The sequence below is a fragment of the Convolutriloba macropyga genome, chromosome 3 (assembly GCF_964194025.1).
Source record: "Convolutriloba macropyga chromosome 3, txConMacr16.3, whole genome shotgun sequence".
Lineage (NCBI taxonomy): Eukaryota > Metazoa > Xenacoelomorpha > Acoela > Convolutidae > Convolutriloba > Convolutriloba macropyga.
In genome coordinates this window covers 75,311,336-75,328,243 of record NC_134470.1, presented here as the reverse complement: position 1 = coordinate 75,328,243, position 16,908 = coordinate 75,311,336, and the positions used below count along the sequence as shown (strand labels likewise).

The following is a 16,908-nucleotide window of genomic DNA, read 5'->3' as shown; positions in this document are numbered from 1 at the left end:
TACTGTAGTATCTGTTTTAGGGAACAGTGAATATTTGATGATTTGCCAGAAATTTTTGTTTTACCGTTGACTTGTTTCCAAGTCTGGTCAGACTTGAGATGAGTTATCATTTAAATTAGCTTTTAATACTAATTTTTGGCGTATTTCATTGAACGGAAGGTCATAACGTCTCTCATTTGATAGCTGTTCATGTTTCGCCATTAATCGTTATGTTGAAAATATTTCTTTTAAAATGTATTTTTTTAAAAAATTGGATTTCTTCCAATGTTTCTGTCCATTATGTTCATTCGAATCGACTTATTGTGATTTTCAGACAATGTCTATAAACAGTCCGCGATTTGAAATGCCCGGGACACCAATGGCCAATGCGGGCAATCCTAGCTTGGCGTTAGCTGGAGGCAGAATGATACGCATTGAAATGCAGGACTTTAAAAGCTTCAAAGGTCATCATGAAATCCCTTTTACTGATTTTACTGCGATAATTGGACCGAATGGATCTGGAAAGAGTAATTTGATGGATGCCATCAGTTTTGTTTTGGGTTAGTGTCTGTTGATTTGTACTTATGAAGCTGTACTTATTTGAAAAAGTAATGAAAAGATATGAAATTGTCTTCTGTTCAGGAGAGAAAAGCAACATGCTCCGAGTAAAGAAAATATCTGACTTGATTCACGGATCCCCGGTCGGCAAGCCTGTCCCAACCAATCGTTGTTACGTTACGTTGACTTTCGAAGAGAGATCGGGAAACATTCTTGAATTCTCACGTGCAGTGTCTGGGTCCTCTTCAGAATATCGTATTAATAAAAGGGTTAATAGTAATTTTATGCTATTTTGAAACGCAGACGTAAAGTAGATCAGGGATTTGGAAAAATTACTTGCAATTAATTGGCTAGACAAAAGGAGGAACAATCAATGAAATTAATTGACAAAGCCTAAAAATCAATTGCAACAATAAAATTTCTATCAATAATACATTTAGTAGTTACATAATACATTTTGTCATACATTTTATCGTAGTTTATAAAATAATTTTGCAAATGTTTTGCAAACGCAAATGTTTTATTGTCTGAAGCATTCAACCTTTTAATCAAAAAGTTTCTAAGAAAAGTTTCTCAATGCCAAAATATGTCAAATTGCATATGATCTGCGACAGAAATTTGTTATCTGAGAACATTTTCTCTAATTCCAGGTTTCCAACCTGGGAGAATGATGTTTCGATTTCCAGAATTGTCGAGTAATTAATTATGTAATTTTGTTCCGATCAATTATTGAAATTCCAATTAGTTTTTCCAAATCCCTGAAGTAGATGTTCTTGTCTGAATTTAATCACTGTTGTATGTTTTCTTAAGAAACTATATTTTTTAGAGCGTGAGTCAGCAAGACTATCAGAAAGAGCTGGAAAGAATAGGAATTTTTATCAAAGCCAGAAATTTTCTGGTTTTTCAAGGGCAGGTAGAGAACATTGCAATGAAAAACCCGAAGGAGAGAACCGCTCTATTCGAAGAAATATCTAAATCGGGTAAGCTGTGATTTGTGAACGAGAAACTTTTTCTTTACTTTTGATGCCTCATGTTTTTGGTTACTTTTGATGCCTCATGTTTTTGGTTATAGGCGAACTGGTTAGTGAGTATGATTCTAAAAAGCAGGAGGCACACAGAGCTGAAGAAGAAACAAACGCTGGATTTCAAAAGAAGAAAGAAGTTAAAAAGGTTAGCACAGATGTTCTAATGCAGCGTCAGAATATAATATCTGTGATGAAAACTTGATAGTAACCTTGCAGGGCGGTGTCCTATACCTGTTCGCAATAAAGTATCGGGTCTTCCAATTAGCCTTCCATTAAGATGTATTTCGGTAATGGGTGGGGATGGTCGGGTGGTTATATAGCCCCGAAGAACGGGGGGCGCTGTACGTTATAATAGGGGATATTGTGAAAAAGGCAAAGAATTACCAAATGACCATGAAATCAATATTTGTAAATAAATCTTTGATAATGAATCTTTGTAAATTAAATGCATGTTTTAGGTGCGGAAAGAGGCGAAGCAGGAGAAAGAAGAGGCAGATAAATACGCAAGACTGCAAGTAGAGCTGGCTGATGCTCAGATTGAACTTATGCTGTTCAAACTATACTATGCACAGAAAGAGATTGAAGAACTGAACAAGGATATCGAATCCAAATCAAAGGTCGGCTAATTGAACAAGGATATCGAAATCAAATTGCCGGACTAATTTAAAATGTAGACGCGATAGCTATATTGCGATTAACTTATGTAATGATCAAACTTATGAAATGATTGGGGAAATTATTTGGCACCCAATGGCCGTTGTTTCACGTGGTAGAAGATGTACAAGGGCGATCTGAATCGATTTTTTTTGAAACGTTTCCTATTTTAAAATCATGTTAAGGTAACGAATAATCATAAATAACCTGGTTCTGTTATTGTCCAAGCGTTTTAATATATACATGTTGGAGGGGGACACTTGCGAGACAAACAGGAAGGTCGCTTATTTTTAATCAACAGTTTTTTGACAAAATGATTACAATAAATTGTTGTAGGAATTGGAAAAAGCGACGAGCAAGCGTGACAAGACGGATGAGGACGTTAAAGGCGTGAAGAAGGAAGTTGGCAAGTTGCACAGGGAAGTGCAGCAGCTGGAGAAAGATTTGCGAGAGAAGGAAGAGGAGCTGAATCAGAAGAAGCCACTCTTCATCAAGGCGAAAGAGAAAACTGTCCATCTGATGAAGAAACTGGACAACACTAAGAAGAGTCTGAAGAATGCTCAAGATAACCACGTCAAACATCAGAAAGTTAGAAAACTGACCGACTATTCCTAGTGCGCATCTTTTTTTAATCTCCCATGAAAAAAAAATCTGTTTTCAGTCGAACAAGCTGCGCGTTTTTGCATTGATGATAGTTTGCGTATCCTAATATAAGACATCACTGGCCAGTACAATTATTGTATGTCATTGTAAGGATGTAATAATTCTACAGATGACCATTATGGCTATTTTGACGGTTATATTTTGGTTAGCTGATCATATTCGCATCTCAAATAGGACATCTTATGATTCGGATGTCAAATTGTTAACTGTTGTGAAATAGAGCAATCGAATTTCTGTTCATGGATGAATTTCATATGGACTGTTTTAGGATATTGAACAATTGGAGGACGAGCTTGGTCGAGTAGAAGAGGAACGAAAAGGGTTCGAAGAAAAAGCTCTCGCGGAAAGCCAGAGTCAGGGTCGCAACTTTGAACTGGAGGAGAATCAAGTCAAGGAGTACAATAAGCTCAAGGACTCAGTAGCGAAGCAAGCTGCGAGATACAGTAGTGAATTGGATCAGCTTACGAGGGAACAGAGAACAGACCAAGACAGGTAATGCCTTGGTTGAACTAAGCACGGTTAAAGATGATTTAGTGTCTTACATAGTTCTCATGACGCGTTACCGACGACGTTTTGTGTCATTTGGGGTGTTTGATTACAAAAAAGATTTGAGGCTTCTTGCATTATTAGAGCCTACTTCAATCATATGATCAAAGCGCTGCCTTATGACTACATTTAGTGGTAGTACTTGGTGATTTCTTTGTTCTGCCGTTATCTTTAGATAATAGTTTACAATGTTATTTATATTGTTAATAATCGACCTCATCTTCTGATTAAGCTAATATTGCGGGCCTATTTTTACGACTTGAAGAAAAGTGTTGGTAGAGCGTCTTTTTTGATAGGTAAATAAAAATGTATTTGAAGCAGGAATAGCGTGAAAATGAAGTGTTTAGGTCAAACTGCTCTAGAAAATAAAGAGCAGAAAAGCAAGATTGGTTTTTTTGTTCATGTCAATTTTTTGAGAGAAAGCGAGAAAAGCAGATGTGAAAAATTTTTGCAAAGCGAGAGGAATTTTTTGTTCACGTGCGGTATTTTTAAAGCAGTACTGTAGTTTTGACTTATACGTTTTCTCTGAAATGGTTTTTCCCGACTCTATTAAACACTAATTGTACGTTTGGAAGCATTCTTGCTTTTTTGAAGCAGATATCAGACTTAGATGCATTTAGCTTTTTGACGTGTAGCCGTTTTAGACGCATTTTTTAGCAGGATTTGTACCCTTGTTCATATTTTTTAAATAGTATTCAGAGAGGTAATTGCTTGGATTTGGTTTTTCCAGTGAGTTTGGCCACCGTTCTATTTGACCGGTATTAATTTTCAGTTGTTTTTGGCCTTTTTTGTGTTTTTGAAATTTTTTGCACATTTTTTCGGTTTTTCTTTTTGCAGTTTTTATTTTTCAGCCGTATGTAATAAAACAGTATATGGGGTTTGTTACTAATGGGAGACACTAAGTTGTAAGCTCTGAGTTTTTACTGAAATAAATGAGACTTAAATAATTTTACTGGTTTTTGCTTTTGCCGCTTAAGTGTTACATATTAAATGTCCATCGAGTGTGTGCCTCATGAAACAGGTTTTATTTCAGGAAACGGTTGTTTTGACAGTTCGACGTAGCGTTTTGTTGAATTTGGTCGAGAAAATTTCTTAATCGATTGAGTTTTCTGTCGTTTTTGATTGTCCTGGCTTCATTATATGTAACGCCTGTTTTGCTTGATAAGTTCGCTTGACTGTTTTTTTTCTAAAACATTCTTTCGATTTCACTTCTCGAGCGACTTTTGACGCTTGACTTGATTTTTTCCGATTGATTTCAATTGCGAGCATTCAGAAATCAAGTCTGTTTCAAAAATAAAACAGACTGTGAGCGAAGACAGTACATAAATCGTGTAGCATAGTTGTTAATGTCACCAACTTTTAACGGAGAGGTTTTGGGCTTGAACCCATCCCTTGTCACAATTTTTTTGCACCATAGAAATTTTGCACCATCGTCCGACATTAATCGGCTCATGTTTTCTTTATTTTTCATTTAGTTAGTATTTGGCTGGGGCCGAAGTGAATATTTGGTAGTATTTGGTCTCGCCAGTTGTTCGAGATTATTTCGTCCGACGTTAATCAGTTTGTTTTCCGAAGGATTTTGCCAACTCATCGCTTGTCATTATAGCAGTTTTTATCGCTAATTTTGGTCAAAGGGCTTTTAAACAGCAGTTGCTCAGCAAATGAATCTTAAATGAACTGAGTTAGTATCAAAAAACGAAATCATTAATAGAAACGCGATAAAGCCGAGTTTTAGATACTTGATTATTGTTTAAGTCTTAGTTACCATCTCCGATGATCATTTGAATTGATACTAGCCGCTTTATCATTCCTCATTAATAAAGCACAGAATTATGCTTGTTATGAAGAGTTTTAGACCTAACTACGAAATCCAATCAAAATAACAAGCACTTTAGAAAAAAATTTGCAAATCAATTTTTCTTAATTTTTCGATACCAATCGAGTTAATCAATGGCGGCTAGTTTCCGGCAATCTGCTGGGTATGTTTTAATGCGCCATTGATTTTCGAGAGCAATTTTATAGACGCATGGCAACCTGAAATGAGTGTCGTATCAAGTACTACGGAAGAGAAAAAAGTCAATTTGTCTTTGATTAGGCTAGACGCGGAAAGACGCAGACATCACGAGGTGGGAGAACGCCTGAAGTCCAAACAGACAGAACTTGGAGAAAATGAGAAGAGGTTGGAGAGACTACAGCAATATATACACTCTGCTGAGCAGCAGGTCAAAGATCAGAGACACGAGTTGACACAGCTTGAAGCAGATGTAAGTCGAAAAATAGTTGAAAAGGTCATCGCTTAGGGGTTATTTTTTCGCGAAATCGTGACTCAATCTTGTTTTCGTACTAGGCCTGTAAAATTTCGGTTTATTTGGAATTATTATTGGGAAACCCTTAGTGTCAATACATAAATGTTGCTCTAGTATTTTAACCTCCTAAGTATGGCGCGAAAAATGCAGCTGCTTGAAAGGCGTCCGTCCGGCTTCCTAGAACAGCCAAACGTCCAGGTTCCTATGTCTACTCTGGTACAGAAGTCTGGCAATATAGGTAGATAGTATATTCCTTTCCAGGTGAATGCGACCAATGAGAGAGTGGGAGAGATCAACCGTGAGTTGGAGAAGGTAATGAGCGAGTTAGGAGAAGCGAAGATCGAGAAGCACGAGACATCCCGCAGTCGGAGGAAGAACGAAGTGATACAGACACTCAAGCGACTCTTCCCAGGAGTCTTCAATCGACTCATTGACCTCTGTGAACCCACCAATGCAAAGTACAAGATCGCTATTACTAAGGTCAGTTATGATGATGGGGTCGGCAAATTTTAAGGCAGGGCGGTGTTTCTGTTTGTGAAATATAAATTATGCCCTCTGAAATAAGATTTCAAAAGTTTTCTTCGAAAAATTTTTGCCGAGAGCTGTGACGTGTTACGCTATTTCACCCCACATCATTTTTTAACTACTCTCAATCGAAGTTTTTAACATTTATGCTGGTTACTGCTCGTTTTTTATGTGATTTTTCATACTAACTAATTTTCGTTTTTCGTTTGATCGTATTTTTCGTCAGCACATTTTGTCCTCAAAAACAGGATAAGCATATGTGTCCCCCCACATATCACACATATCACTCACTCCACCTCATTACACCAGAAATGAGGGGGGGGGGTGTGTGAGCATGGAGTGAGGCGCTGAACGCACCTCACTCCAAGCTCACATCCTTCCCCCTCCCCCAGTTATGCTAAAGCTAGCCTCCCTAAGCAGCAAATAGCTACTGACGCAGTGAGCGGCTCGCTAATTGATTGACAGAAGTTCGCCCGACGTTAGTCGGTTTGTTAATTTATATTTAATCAGTGAATCTTGTGGAGTTCTTCTAACTTAATTCTTGAACTGTCAATATTTTCAGTAGCCGCTCTCATAAGCGGCCATGTAGTGGCCCTATTTTGCGGCCACATAGGGGCCAAAAGTTTGAATGGTATTGAGGCGCTGTCTTCGTTCAGATCTGTTCCGAATTTTCCTGTTTTTTGAAGCGAAAGTGATTATTTTGGTCGCGCCTATACAGGAACTGGAGCGAAAAAGCGAGTGATTTTGCTAGTGGTCACGTGCTGCAATTTGATTTTGATTAAAAGCAGCCTTCAAGTTCTCAACGGCTATTATTTTGGTGCTCTTTTTTGAATTCGCTTTACCTTTTGATCACGTTTTACGTAAGTTACGATTTTCACGTTTGACTCGTGACTTACTTCTCTCACTGTTTCAACTGAATGGATTTTCACGCATTGAATTACGCAATATAGTGAATACGGTAAATGTCAACAGAGCAAAATCAAAAGAACTGGGATAAACCGATCAGTCCGGTCATTAAGTTACCTCACCGTGCATTACGTTATCAAAGTCCGTTATAGCGATTACTAGCTGACATTGGTATTAAGCTTGATAGCTTTCAGTTTAGAAGCTGAATTAATTATAGTTTTGTAATTTAACTGAAACGGCACACCGAATTTTTGAAACTTAGGAAAAAATTCTGTCAATTTTAATCATTTTCTTTCTTTTTCTGTTTCAATCTCGATGTGCGTCAACGGCGGCTCTCTTCCTGGAATTTGCCGGCTATATTTTTTTCGATTTTTACTGGATTTTCTAAATGGTTTTTCCAATCCCTTTATAGTCCATTCTAGGCCTAGTTTTTGTTTAGTCAATGAAATATCTTTGAATTCAGGACTAGTTTTGCTATGTTTTTTTAAACTTCGTGAGGGGAGGCTTAAGGATTAACAATCGAAATAGAGATTTGTAAGGTTTTGTGAAAGGGTTTTGATTTGGTGAAAATTTGGGGGTAATAGGATATAGGGGTGGAAAAATATGATGTTAAAATATGGGGCGGGGGATGAATCGGGGTGAAATAAATTGACCCTATCTGTGAAAGTACGAAAACCTCATTGTACGGGATTTAAGGGACTATTATTTTCGCAGGTTATGGGACGCAATATGGACTCGATAGTAGTTGACACTGGAGCGACTGGACGAGAATGCATCAAGTATCTCAAAGAGCAGCAGTTCGAACCAGAGACATTCATTCCTCTTGATTCGATTAGAACAAAACCTCTTGATGAGAAGCTGCGTGAAATACGAGAACCATTCGGAGTGAAGCTGGTATTTGACGTTGTTAGATTTGATCCACCTCTCGTTAAGAAAGCGCTGCTATTTGCTTGTGGTAACGCATTAGTATGCGAAAGTATTGAAGACGCACGTCGAGTTGCGTTTAGTGGACATCAGCGCTTGAAAACTGTTGCTTTGAATGGAACCATGTTCGAGAAGTCAGGTATCATCTCGGGAGGTTTAGGGGATCTTAAAACAAAAGCGAAGCGATGGGACGAGAAAGTTCTGACCAACTTGAAGAACAAAAAGGATGAACTACTTGATGAGTTGAAAGAAATGCAGAAATCCAAGGATGTGAAGCGAAAGGAATCCGACTTGACGACCATCAAATCAAGTATTGATGGCTTGGAGAACAGAATCAAGTATTCTAAGAGTGACTATGAGAGCACTAAGGACAAGAGCATCAAAGCTAATCAAATGGATATTTCGACTTTGAAGAGCGAGCTGGAGTTGTTTGAACCGAGGATGTTGGAGATTCAGGACCGTATGGATGCGCGGGCTACTCAAATAGTAAAGATAAAGGAGAAAAAGAACAAAGTAAGTTTTGTAGTGAAAAGTTTTAGTTAAGAGTGTACACGAAAGTATGCAGGGTTTTCATTCACTAAAGTTCGCCCAATCGAGTTTTTGGCTCATGTCCTGCGCCCCGTATGCAGAATTGAGCAATTAGTTATAAACGTTTTTTGAGGAAATGATATGAAATTTTTTGTAACATCAGAATATTTTGACAGGTAAAAGAAACCTATTTTACCAGTCAAAATATTCTGAAGCCTCAAATACAGTTCAAAAACTACAGTTGAAATTCTGAAATTAGGTGTGAAAGGTGTTTGTTTTGAATTAGGCGTGGTTGATTTGAAAGAAATTAGGAAAACTTCACAAAAATGTGGAATTTAACTGTTGACAACAACCAATACACTAGTGAGAGTGGAAACCTAATTGTGCAGGAAAAAAGGTTCAAAGGTTCGCGTATTCGAACTGAACGAGTTGAGTTAAGCTGCTGTATAATTTGAGGTCGAAGATGAGATCTTTGCTGAATTCTGTGCTGCAATCGGAGTGGACAATATCAGACAATATGAAGAGAAAGAACTGAAAACTCAACAGGATAGGGCCAAGAAGAGACTGGAGTTTGAGAACCAGAAGTCACGACTCCAGAACCAACTTGCATATGAGAGGTGCGAGTTAATGGTGGTTTTCAATATTCTTAAATATTTTGCGGTTAAAGAGGTATGGTGATTAATTGCTCTCAAGCCAAATTTGTGGCAAATATTTTAGCCCCGATGTTTTGTATGGGATTTTTTTGTCTGAACGGTTTTTTTTTACCTCTGGCCACTTTTTAAGTGACTTTTTCCGCTCTTTGAGTTTTTGTATGGTAAATTGCTCTCATTCAGAGTTCAAAGCAGCTTAACTTAAATGACAAAAGTTAACTACTAAAAGTCAAATGAAACATTCGCCGAAATTGGTTTCTTTTTCCGATTTAAATCTTGTAGTGTTAAATATTAGCTCTAATAAAACCATTAAAAGACCACGAGGCAATTCGTGGGACCGCTGAAGTAGTGGTTAAATAAGGTCCCCACCCGTCGGTTGTCTGGTCTGGTTTGTGTCAAACAGAGACTGGTTTGTGTCAAGCAGTAATTTACCAAAGGTGTCTGTTAACGCAATCAGAATTGATGTTGCATATATTGTCTCGTTACGGTCTTTATTAGCTTCTGCTAAAGATATGGATGAAATTCAAATTTCATAGAAGAGGCTGAATTGCAGTTATTAATTGCTCTCAAACGAAATTTGTAGGTATTATATTAGTCCTGTCGGTCTTTTTTATATGCGATTTTTCGCTTGACCGATTTTTTGTCTGACGCTTTTGACTTTTCGTCCTTAAAACGGGATAAACAGGTAGCAGCCAGCGGGCATTAAAAGCTCTTAGAGCCTCTCAGCTCAAACTGCATTGGAGACTTATACTGATGGTGTGAAGGGCGGTTCTTAGAGGTTGAAGACCCCTCCAATGTTGACCCCCCCCCGCTATTGCCCCCCGCGCGCTGTTACCCACGTCGCCAACCCACTTGCCCCCTCCCACCCCATCAGCCCGCGGTGCACCTCTCCCCCCGTTTCTAGCTGCTGACAAACAACCGCTCGCTAAAAACACGCAAATTGATACTATTAACTTTTTAATATCACAAATTTTAGCAATTTTTTGATAAAACTTGCTTTTTTTCAGGTTTTTTTGAAATTCTTGTTGTTTTGTTTTAAGTTTTTTCAGCCCCAAAAGCCAAGGAGCCTCGTCTATTGTTTCAAAATAGGTTACCGTATATTTTTTAGATGTAATGGAATGTCTTGCAAGATTTTAACATCACGAATTTTGGCATTTTATGACAATTTAGCCATTTTCTTCAGTTCTTTGAAATTTAGTAATTATACAGGTTTTTTGAGCCTCAAGGGTCAGAAAACCTCCGTTAGGGTTTGATAATAAGTTTCTGGAAGATTTTTGTTGATCATGAATTAATTTTCAACTTACAAGTTTTTGAAATTCTTTTAAGTTTTTTGAAATTTTTTCATTTTTTAGATTTTTCTTGACTCAAGAGCCACGGAACTACCTCTAGGGTTTGATAATATGTTACTGGATAGTTTTTAGATGTAATTGAATTTTTTTTCAAGATTTTATTATCAGAGATTCTAATATCAAGCATTTTCAAAAATTATTTGCAATTTTGTTTTTGATTTTTTTTTCCGGCACCAGGGGCCCTGGGACCTCCTCCGAGGTTTGATATTAAACTGCTGCATAGTTTTTAGGGTTAATGGGATGTTTTCTTGACTCCCTTTTTAGTAATTTTTGGAAAAAGATTTTATTCAAATTTTTGGAAAATTTTTATCATGTTCCAAGTGTGGATCTTTGAGCCAGTAGAACTTTTTCGGGCTTGAAACAGGGATACTGGATAGTCTCTTGAGTCAATGAAATGGTTCTTAAGATATAAGTATAATGAATTTTTGGAAGATTTTGTTAAAATTTACAATTGTTTCCAAAATTTTTCAATTTCGTCTTTGTCTGAGTTTAACGGCCATTACTGGCCAACGAAACAAATCTCGGGGATGGGTTACTTAACAGAATTTTTCCAGACAAAAAATGGTTTTGAACCTTTTTTTACTGTGAAGTTGAAAATTTTTTTAATTTTGCCTTTTTCAGTTTTTTATTTGTTTACTAACAAGGCTAGAAAACGAAGTTGCAGAGTCGAATCCCATCATGGAAAATATTCCTATCTCTCTCTGTCAGTTAGAGTTCCTTTTTTCCTTTCTCGATCACGTTTTCTCTCTTTCACTCTATCTCTCGCTCTCTTTTTGTTGATGCCGCACTTTAGCTGCTGTTGTGGCGTAATGTCATCATCTCGAATCCTCATTAACAATGAGTTATAGTAGAAATGTTTTTTTTTTATCATACATGACTTAACAGGCACTTTTTAGAAAGTTATTGTTAATTGCTCTCACAAGCAATTTACAGCAAATATATTATTCCTGTTTGTCTCTTTTATGCATATTTTCGTTTGGACGATATTTTGTCCGACCCATTTGAATTTCGTCTTCAAAAACGAGTTGAAGTTGCGCCCAGTTTGCATTAAGTTCTCTTAAAGCTGTTCAGTCCTCTAGTCTTCGAGTATGCGATTAACAGAAACTGTTTTGGTGACTTATACTTATGGTGTAAAAAGCGGTTCTTAGAAATTGATCCCACGCCCCACCCACTCACCGCCCCTGGATCAGCCCCCAATCCAGTTTTGCAACCCCGCTGCGGTGCACCCCGCTGCGCTCACCTTACGCCCCTCCAATTAATCTAAAGCTAGCCTCACTAAACCGGGGCTAGCTACTGACGAAGCCAGCCGGTCGTTTGAGAGCAGTTCGCCCGACGTTAGTGGGTTATGTTTTTATAAGCGCCAGATTGTACGAACGTTTCTGCTCTCTTGTAGCGAAGACAAACCTTGTTTTTTCACTCTACCTCATAAATGACTCGTGTTTCTGTATCACAGGTTGATTTTCAGATTGATTTCAGTTGATTCTATTTTCGAGTAGCAATTATATTAGCCCTAGTCTTTTTATGCGAGTTTTTGTACTACTAACTTTTCGCCTGACATTTTTTCCTCTGACCATTTACTTTTCGTCCTAAAAAAAACGGGATAAACAGGTGAAGCCCGGAATGCATTAAGTTCTCATAGAGATTCACGGCTCAATAGTCTCGAAGAATGCAATTCACTGAAACTGTCTTCCTCCACCCAAAAACCCAACACTTTCGTTCGTCCCCTCCTCCACACAACGCGCTTAACACTCCCCCATGCTCACCCCACACCCACCCCTCCCTCAGTTAGTTAAGATAAAGTTAGCCTCCCTAAGCCGCAGCTAGCTAATTTTGAAGCCAACAGCTCGCCAGTCGTTTGAGAGCAATTCGCCTGACGTTAGTCGATCGTTTTTTTCTTGGGTATGAGCAGCTCCTAAAAGGTTGGGAAGTAAGAAAAATTTTTAGATTGAAGTTGAATGGCACGTGTTGTTTGTGTTAGGTCCAAGGACAGTGAGGCGATGGTGAAGAGGATGGAGTCTTCAGTGAAAGAGGACCAGTCTATGTTGAAGAAGCTGAAGGAGGAGGAGGGAAAGCACAGCGTAGCCATTGAGACTGTCCAGGATGCACTCAACACTGCACACCACACTATAGACGAGGCCAGGAATGCACACGAGAAAAAGAGCAAGGAGGTACATTGTTACACTAGACTATTCCTGCCTTAGTAGTATTCCCAGTGATAAGAAACGTGACATATCTCGATGAGATCTTGGCTGAGAGTCTTGATTGATAAGAAAAGGTTGTGAAATTTAGAAACTTATAGTTACATGCTTTTGAGGAGACTGCGAATTTAACTCCGACTCAACCAATGAAGGGGAGTTTAATAAATCGCTCTAGTTGACGGAAAATAAGAAGAAATTTAGTTTAGACCTATGTCAGCAATGAACGAAAGATGTAATTGAGTATTTTGTTTCTAAATTTTTCTACGATCTTGTCACATGTCAAGATTTTTCATGAAAAATTTGCTTTTACAAGATCTCACAAAGACATGCAGTATCTTGATTTTTTGTGGCAATGTAATTAAAGCAATAGTTTCATAATTAGTCGTGACATGATCCTAGTAGAATGCGCGGTTTCTTGAAAGACATACAAAAATCTCAAGTTGTCCTTAAAAATGACGGTATTTTGGTATAAACAAAAATTCGGCTGTTAGTTTGTAATCTAGTGTTTTTTTCAGCTGGAGGACATAAAACGCAGGCTGGGCAACCAGTGCAGGGAGGTGACGTCAGTGCAAAAAGAACTGAGTCAGTTAGAGGCGAGAATGGACCAGAAAAGGGCAGACAGACACTCCCTCTTGGAGACAGCCAGACTCGAGGCCATACATGTTCCTCTCCTGTCAGGTTATAGTCTCTCTCACACGACATTCATATTTCAACAAATGTTGTCGTCCTTCATTTTTTTGCACTCAAAAGGAAAAGCCTTAGATAGAAAACTGCATGATCGGGCTGCGCCATTGGGTATATTATCTGGGTGTTTTATTTCCCAAGCTCTCTCCTTATGAGTTTGACGAAAATGTGGATACTTTTTAGATTCAGCAAATGCGCTTTTACGAGAAATAATTGAAATTATATGAAATGGAGAGTTAATAAAGCTTCTAAGACCTTAAATTGACCTTATTTTTGTTAGGAAGTTTTGATGCTTTGGACGAGCAAATTCGACTATCACAAGCCGCGGGAACCAACGAAGACGAGCCCATGGACACTGGAGACTCGGGTAGCGCTGGAATGCGGGGACGATCTACTGCCCTGTACACACAGGAATCTCAGTTGGAAATAGACTACGACAAACTAACCAGAGATATGAAACAAGCAGTATCAAGTGACGAAAAGTTTAATAAAATGTGTGAAAAACTGCAGACTAACATTGATAACGTGAACTCACAGTTGGTCACGCTGCAGCCTAACACGAAAGCATCAGAGCGCATGGATGAAGTCACTGAAAAGTGGCATGAAACCTCAGAAGAATTTGAGAACCTCCGAAAAATGGCCAAGAAAGCCCAAATTACGTTTGAGAAAATCCAAAAAGAGCGCTACGATAAATTTGATCGTTGCTTCCGTCATGTAGCGGATAATATTGACGAGATCTACAAAGGTCTCTGTCAGAACTCAAGTGCGCAAGCGTATCTCGGCGCCGAAAATTCAGAAGAACCTTACCTAGATGGTATTACATTCAATTGCGTAGCGCCCGGAAAACGGTACCGCCCCATGGATAACTTATCTGGAGGCGAAAAGACAATTGCAGCGCTGGCTCTTTTGTTCTCAATTCAAAGTTACCAACCGGCCCCGTTTTTCGTTTTGGACGAGGTGGACGCAGCTCTGGATAATACTAACATAGGAAAAGTAGTGCAATATATCAAGACCCAAAGCAAGAGTAAATTCCAATGTATTGTGATTTCTCTAAAGGATGAGTTCTTCAGTAATGCTGAGACATTGATTGGCGTTTATTCGACGATTGGAGAAACAGGTCCCATGAGTCAAGTTTTAACTTTGGATCTGAACCAGTACGATGAATGAAAGAAGAGTGTGAATTTTGAAATCGACGTTATACGTCTTTCGAAACGTTTCTAACAAACAGTTGAGCTGGACTTTATAATTGCTCTCGAATGAGAAGCAATTATTGTAAGCGTCTGTGTGTTATTTACGCGAATTTTTTGCTTGACCGTTTTGCGCTTTTCTTCTAGAATAATCTTTGACTTCGCAAGTGACTTATACGTCGCACTTTATATTTTTGAGAGGTTTCAATTGCTCGCACTCCGAAATAAAGTTTGTTGTTCAAACAAAGCGGATTGTTAGAGAGTAAATGACAAGGCCCCGATAGCTGAATTGGACTCAAGACGTCGGGGTGCGGATCCTACCTTCGGGTTTTTGCACCCATATAGAAAATTTTATCTAGTCTACAGCCCCTGAATTGAATTGCACCGCCTGTCATTCGAGAGCAACTTTTCCGATTTTTTTTCGGTTTATGTTAAGCTACTTTCTGTGTTAGCTTTTTCTCAGTTTGTATTGTATTTGATGCGCCTAGTTTTGAAGTTTTAATGTTCCATTCTTGTTTGATTTTGTATTTAATATTTGATTTAATTTAAATTTGAAAACTGAACTTAAACTCAACTGAACGATTTCGAGAGAGCCAATAGTTTTCATCGGCATAGGTAAACTGAAACAGAATAGGTGACCAATTGCGGCGCGATAGATTAGTTGAGCTATGCTGTTAAAATCGAATGTGAACATCACTCTGAAATACACAACCAAAAGTAAACGGAATAAAGTAACGAGAAACAGGATTCCTCTGGTGCATAACGTACAACAATCTTTTAAACAAGGAGGCTTGGTAATGTGCGTTCGAACATAATGCTTCGACTCCGTTCATCCGCATGTTTGACTCAATTGTCTACCAAATGAGGAAGAGAGAACAAAATTCAAAAACTTATTGTCCGAAAACGATCGGTGTATCCATTTAAAATTCGCTTTAAACTCAAATGACTGAAAAATAAACAGTGCGTCATTAGAGGGCCGATGATACGTGCTATTAAGGAGACTAGAGACAAGACAGGCAATAAATTTAAATGAAACAACCCCTAATTACAATCAAAATTCCGTCTATCTGTTTCTTTAAAAGAAACCGTAATAACGAAGTCAAAATAGCATGATATTTCATGAAGTAAAGAAATTGATTTCAAATTCAACAGAAAAGATTTAGGACCTGGCTTTATAGAGAGTAATTGACATGTAAACAAAACGAAATGCAAAGATAAGTACGTTTATACTTTTTGACAACAAAAAATTTCAAGATATTAAATCAATTAGCCAACAACTGAAATTAAATGAGCTCATTTATACTGCCATAAGAAAGCAAAGCATTGATTATACAAAATGTCTTACGAATACAAAAAGAACAAATAAAGGTAAAAACAAAAAAAAATGCGAAAAAATGATGGAGAATGCTATAAAAATCTGGATCTATTTAGTAAAACAATAATTAATTGCGCCTTCGTTCAGCCAATAAAGTTTTATTTGACTTTCCAGTAATGTGACAACCAGACAAGACTGCAGAAAATAAGCTCAAAAATTGGAGAATGGTCAAAACAGTCTTGTCTGATTTTTACATCACTGAAAATAGAAATATCTTATTATTGGCGTTTAACGAAGGCTCAATTCATTATATTGGTTTACGATTGGTTTCAAAGCCAAAAGCCAATATTTAAAAAATAAAGTAGCAATGAAGACTAACTCACTTGAAAGAGAATGTGACCTCTCGGTTTGTTGCGACAACGCTTCAAGTGCACAGAAAACAGACAAATTGTAAATGTGAAAATCTAATAATTTTTTCCAAAGAACTTTAAATATCAAAAGTAGCAACAATATCTTTTCAAGTTAAACACAGTAAATTAGTCAACTGTGTATTGCCTATTGGACTTGTTTTTTTAAGACTAAGTCAAAAGAATACCAAATAACAACAAATGCAAGCTTAGCTCAAAATTTCTCAAATATTTATACAAGAAGAATGCTGCAGCAGAAAAATAATCAATAAGCTGTTTGCTGAAATTTTGATGTACGCTTATCGGCCCACATTTAAACGATAATATGATTGGCCAGTATTTGAGCTGTGATTTGAATTGATTCTAGTCTAATCAACAAAAATTATATGTAAAAACGTTTTTCAAAATTTTACGAACGGTGTGAGTAAAACAATGGAGTTGCCTAAGATTCACAAAATTTAAACCTCCGTAACTCGTCGTAATTTTTTTTTCAATTTTGATATA

The 16,908-nt window shown here is 37.7% G+C and overlaps 2 protein-coding genes across 2 annotated transcripts in view; both read left to right on the top strand.

Annotated features, from left to right (window-relative positions):
• LOC142336458 (sodium-dependent serotonin transporter-like) overlaps window positions 1-16,908 on the top strand; it is a 526,993-nt gene that overhangs the window by 529 nt on the left and 509,556 nt on the right. The gene's annotated exons all lie outside the window — the stretch shown is intronic.
• Window positions 318-15,245, top strand: LOC142336456 (structural maintenance of chromosomes protein 1A-like). Its single transcript, XM_075385302.1, has 14 exons — window positions 318-539; window positions 622-806; window positions 1,364-1,517; window positions 1,610-1,707; window positions 2,021-2,179; window positions 2,553-2,804; window positions 3,148-3,371; window positions 5,521-5,689; window positions 5,993-6,211; window positions 7,877-8,599; window positions 9,071-9,231; window positions 12,592-12,781; window positions 13,327-13,489; window positions 13,776-15,245. The coding sequence occupies exons 1-14, from the start codon at window positions 344-346 to the stop codon at window positions 14,660-14,662; spliced, it is 3,780 nt and encodes a 1,259-aa protein (XP_075241417.1). The 5' UTR covers window positions 318-343; the 3' UTR covers window positions 14,663-15,245.

What these genes read in the sequence shown, in the direction of transcription:
- LOC142336456 (XM_075385302.1), top strand. Translation starts at nt 344, where the DNA reads ATGCCCGGGACACCAATGGCCAATGCGGGCAATCCTAGCTTGGCGTTA. An exon ending in CAGAGAACAGACCAAGACAG is followed by an intron (nt 3,372 to 5,520) that starts GTAATGCCTTGG and finishes GTCTTTGATTAG; the next exon opens with GCTAGACGCGGAAAGACGCA. An exon ending in TGACACAGCTTGAAGCAGAT is followed by an intron (nt 5,690 to 5,992) that starts GTAAGTCGAAAA and finishes ATTCCTTTCCAG; the next exon opens with GTGAATGCGACCAATGAGAG.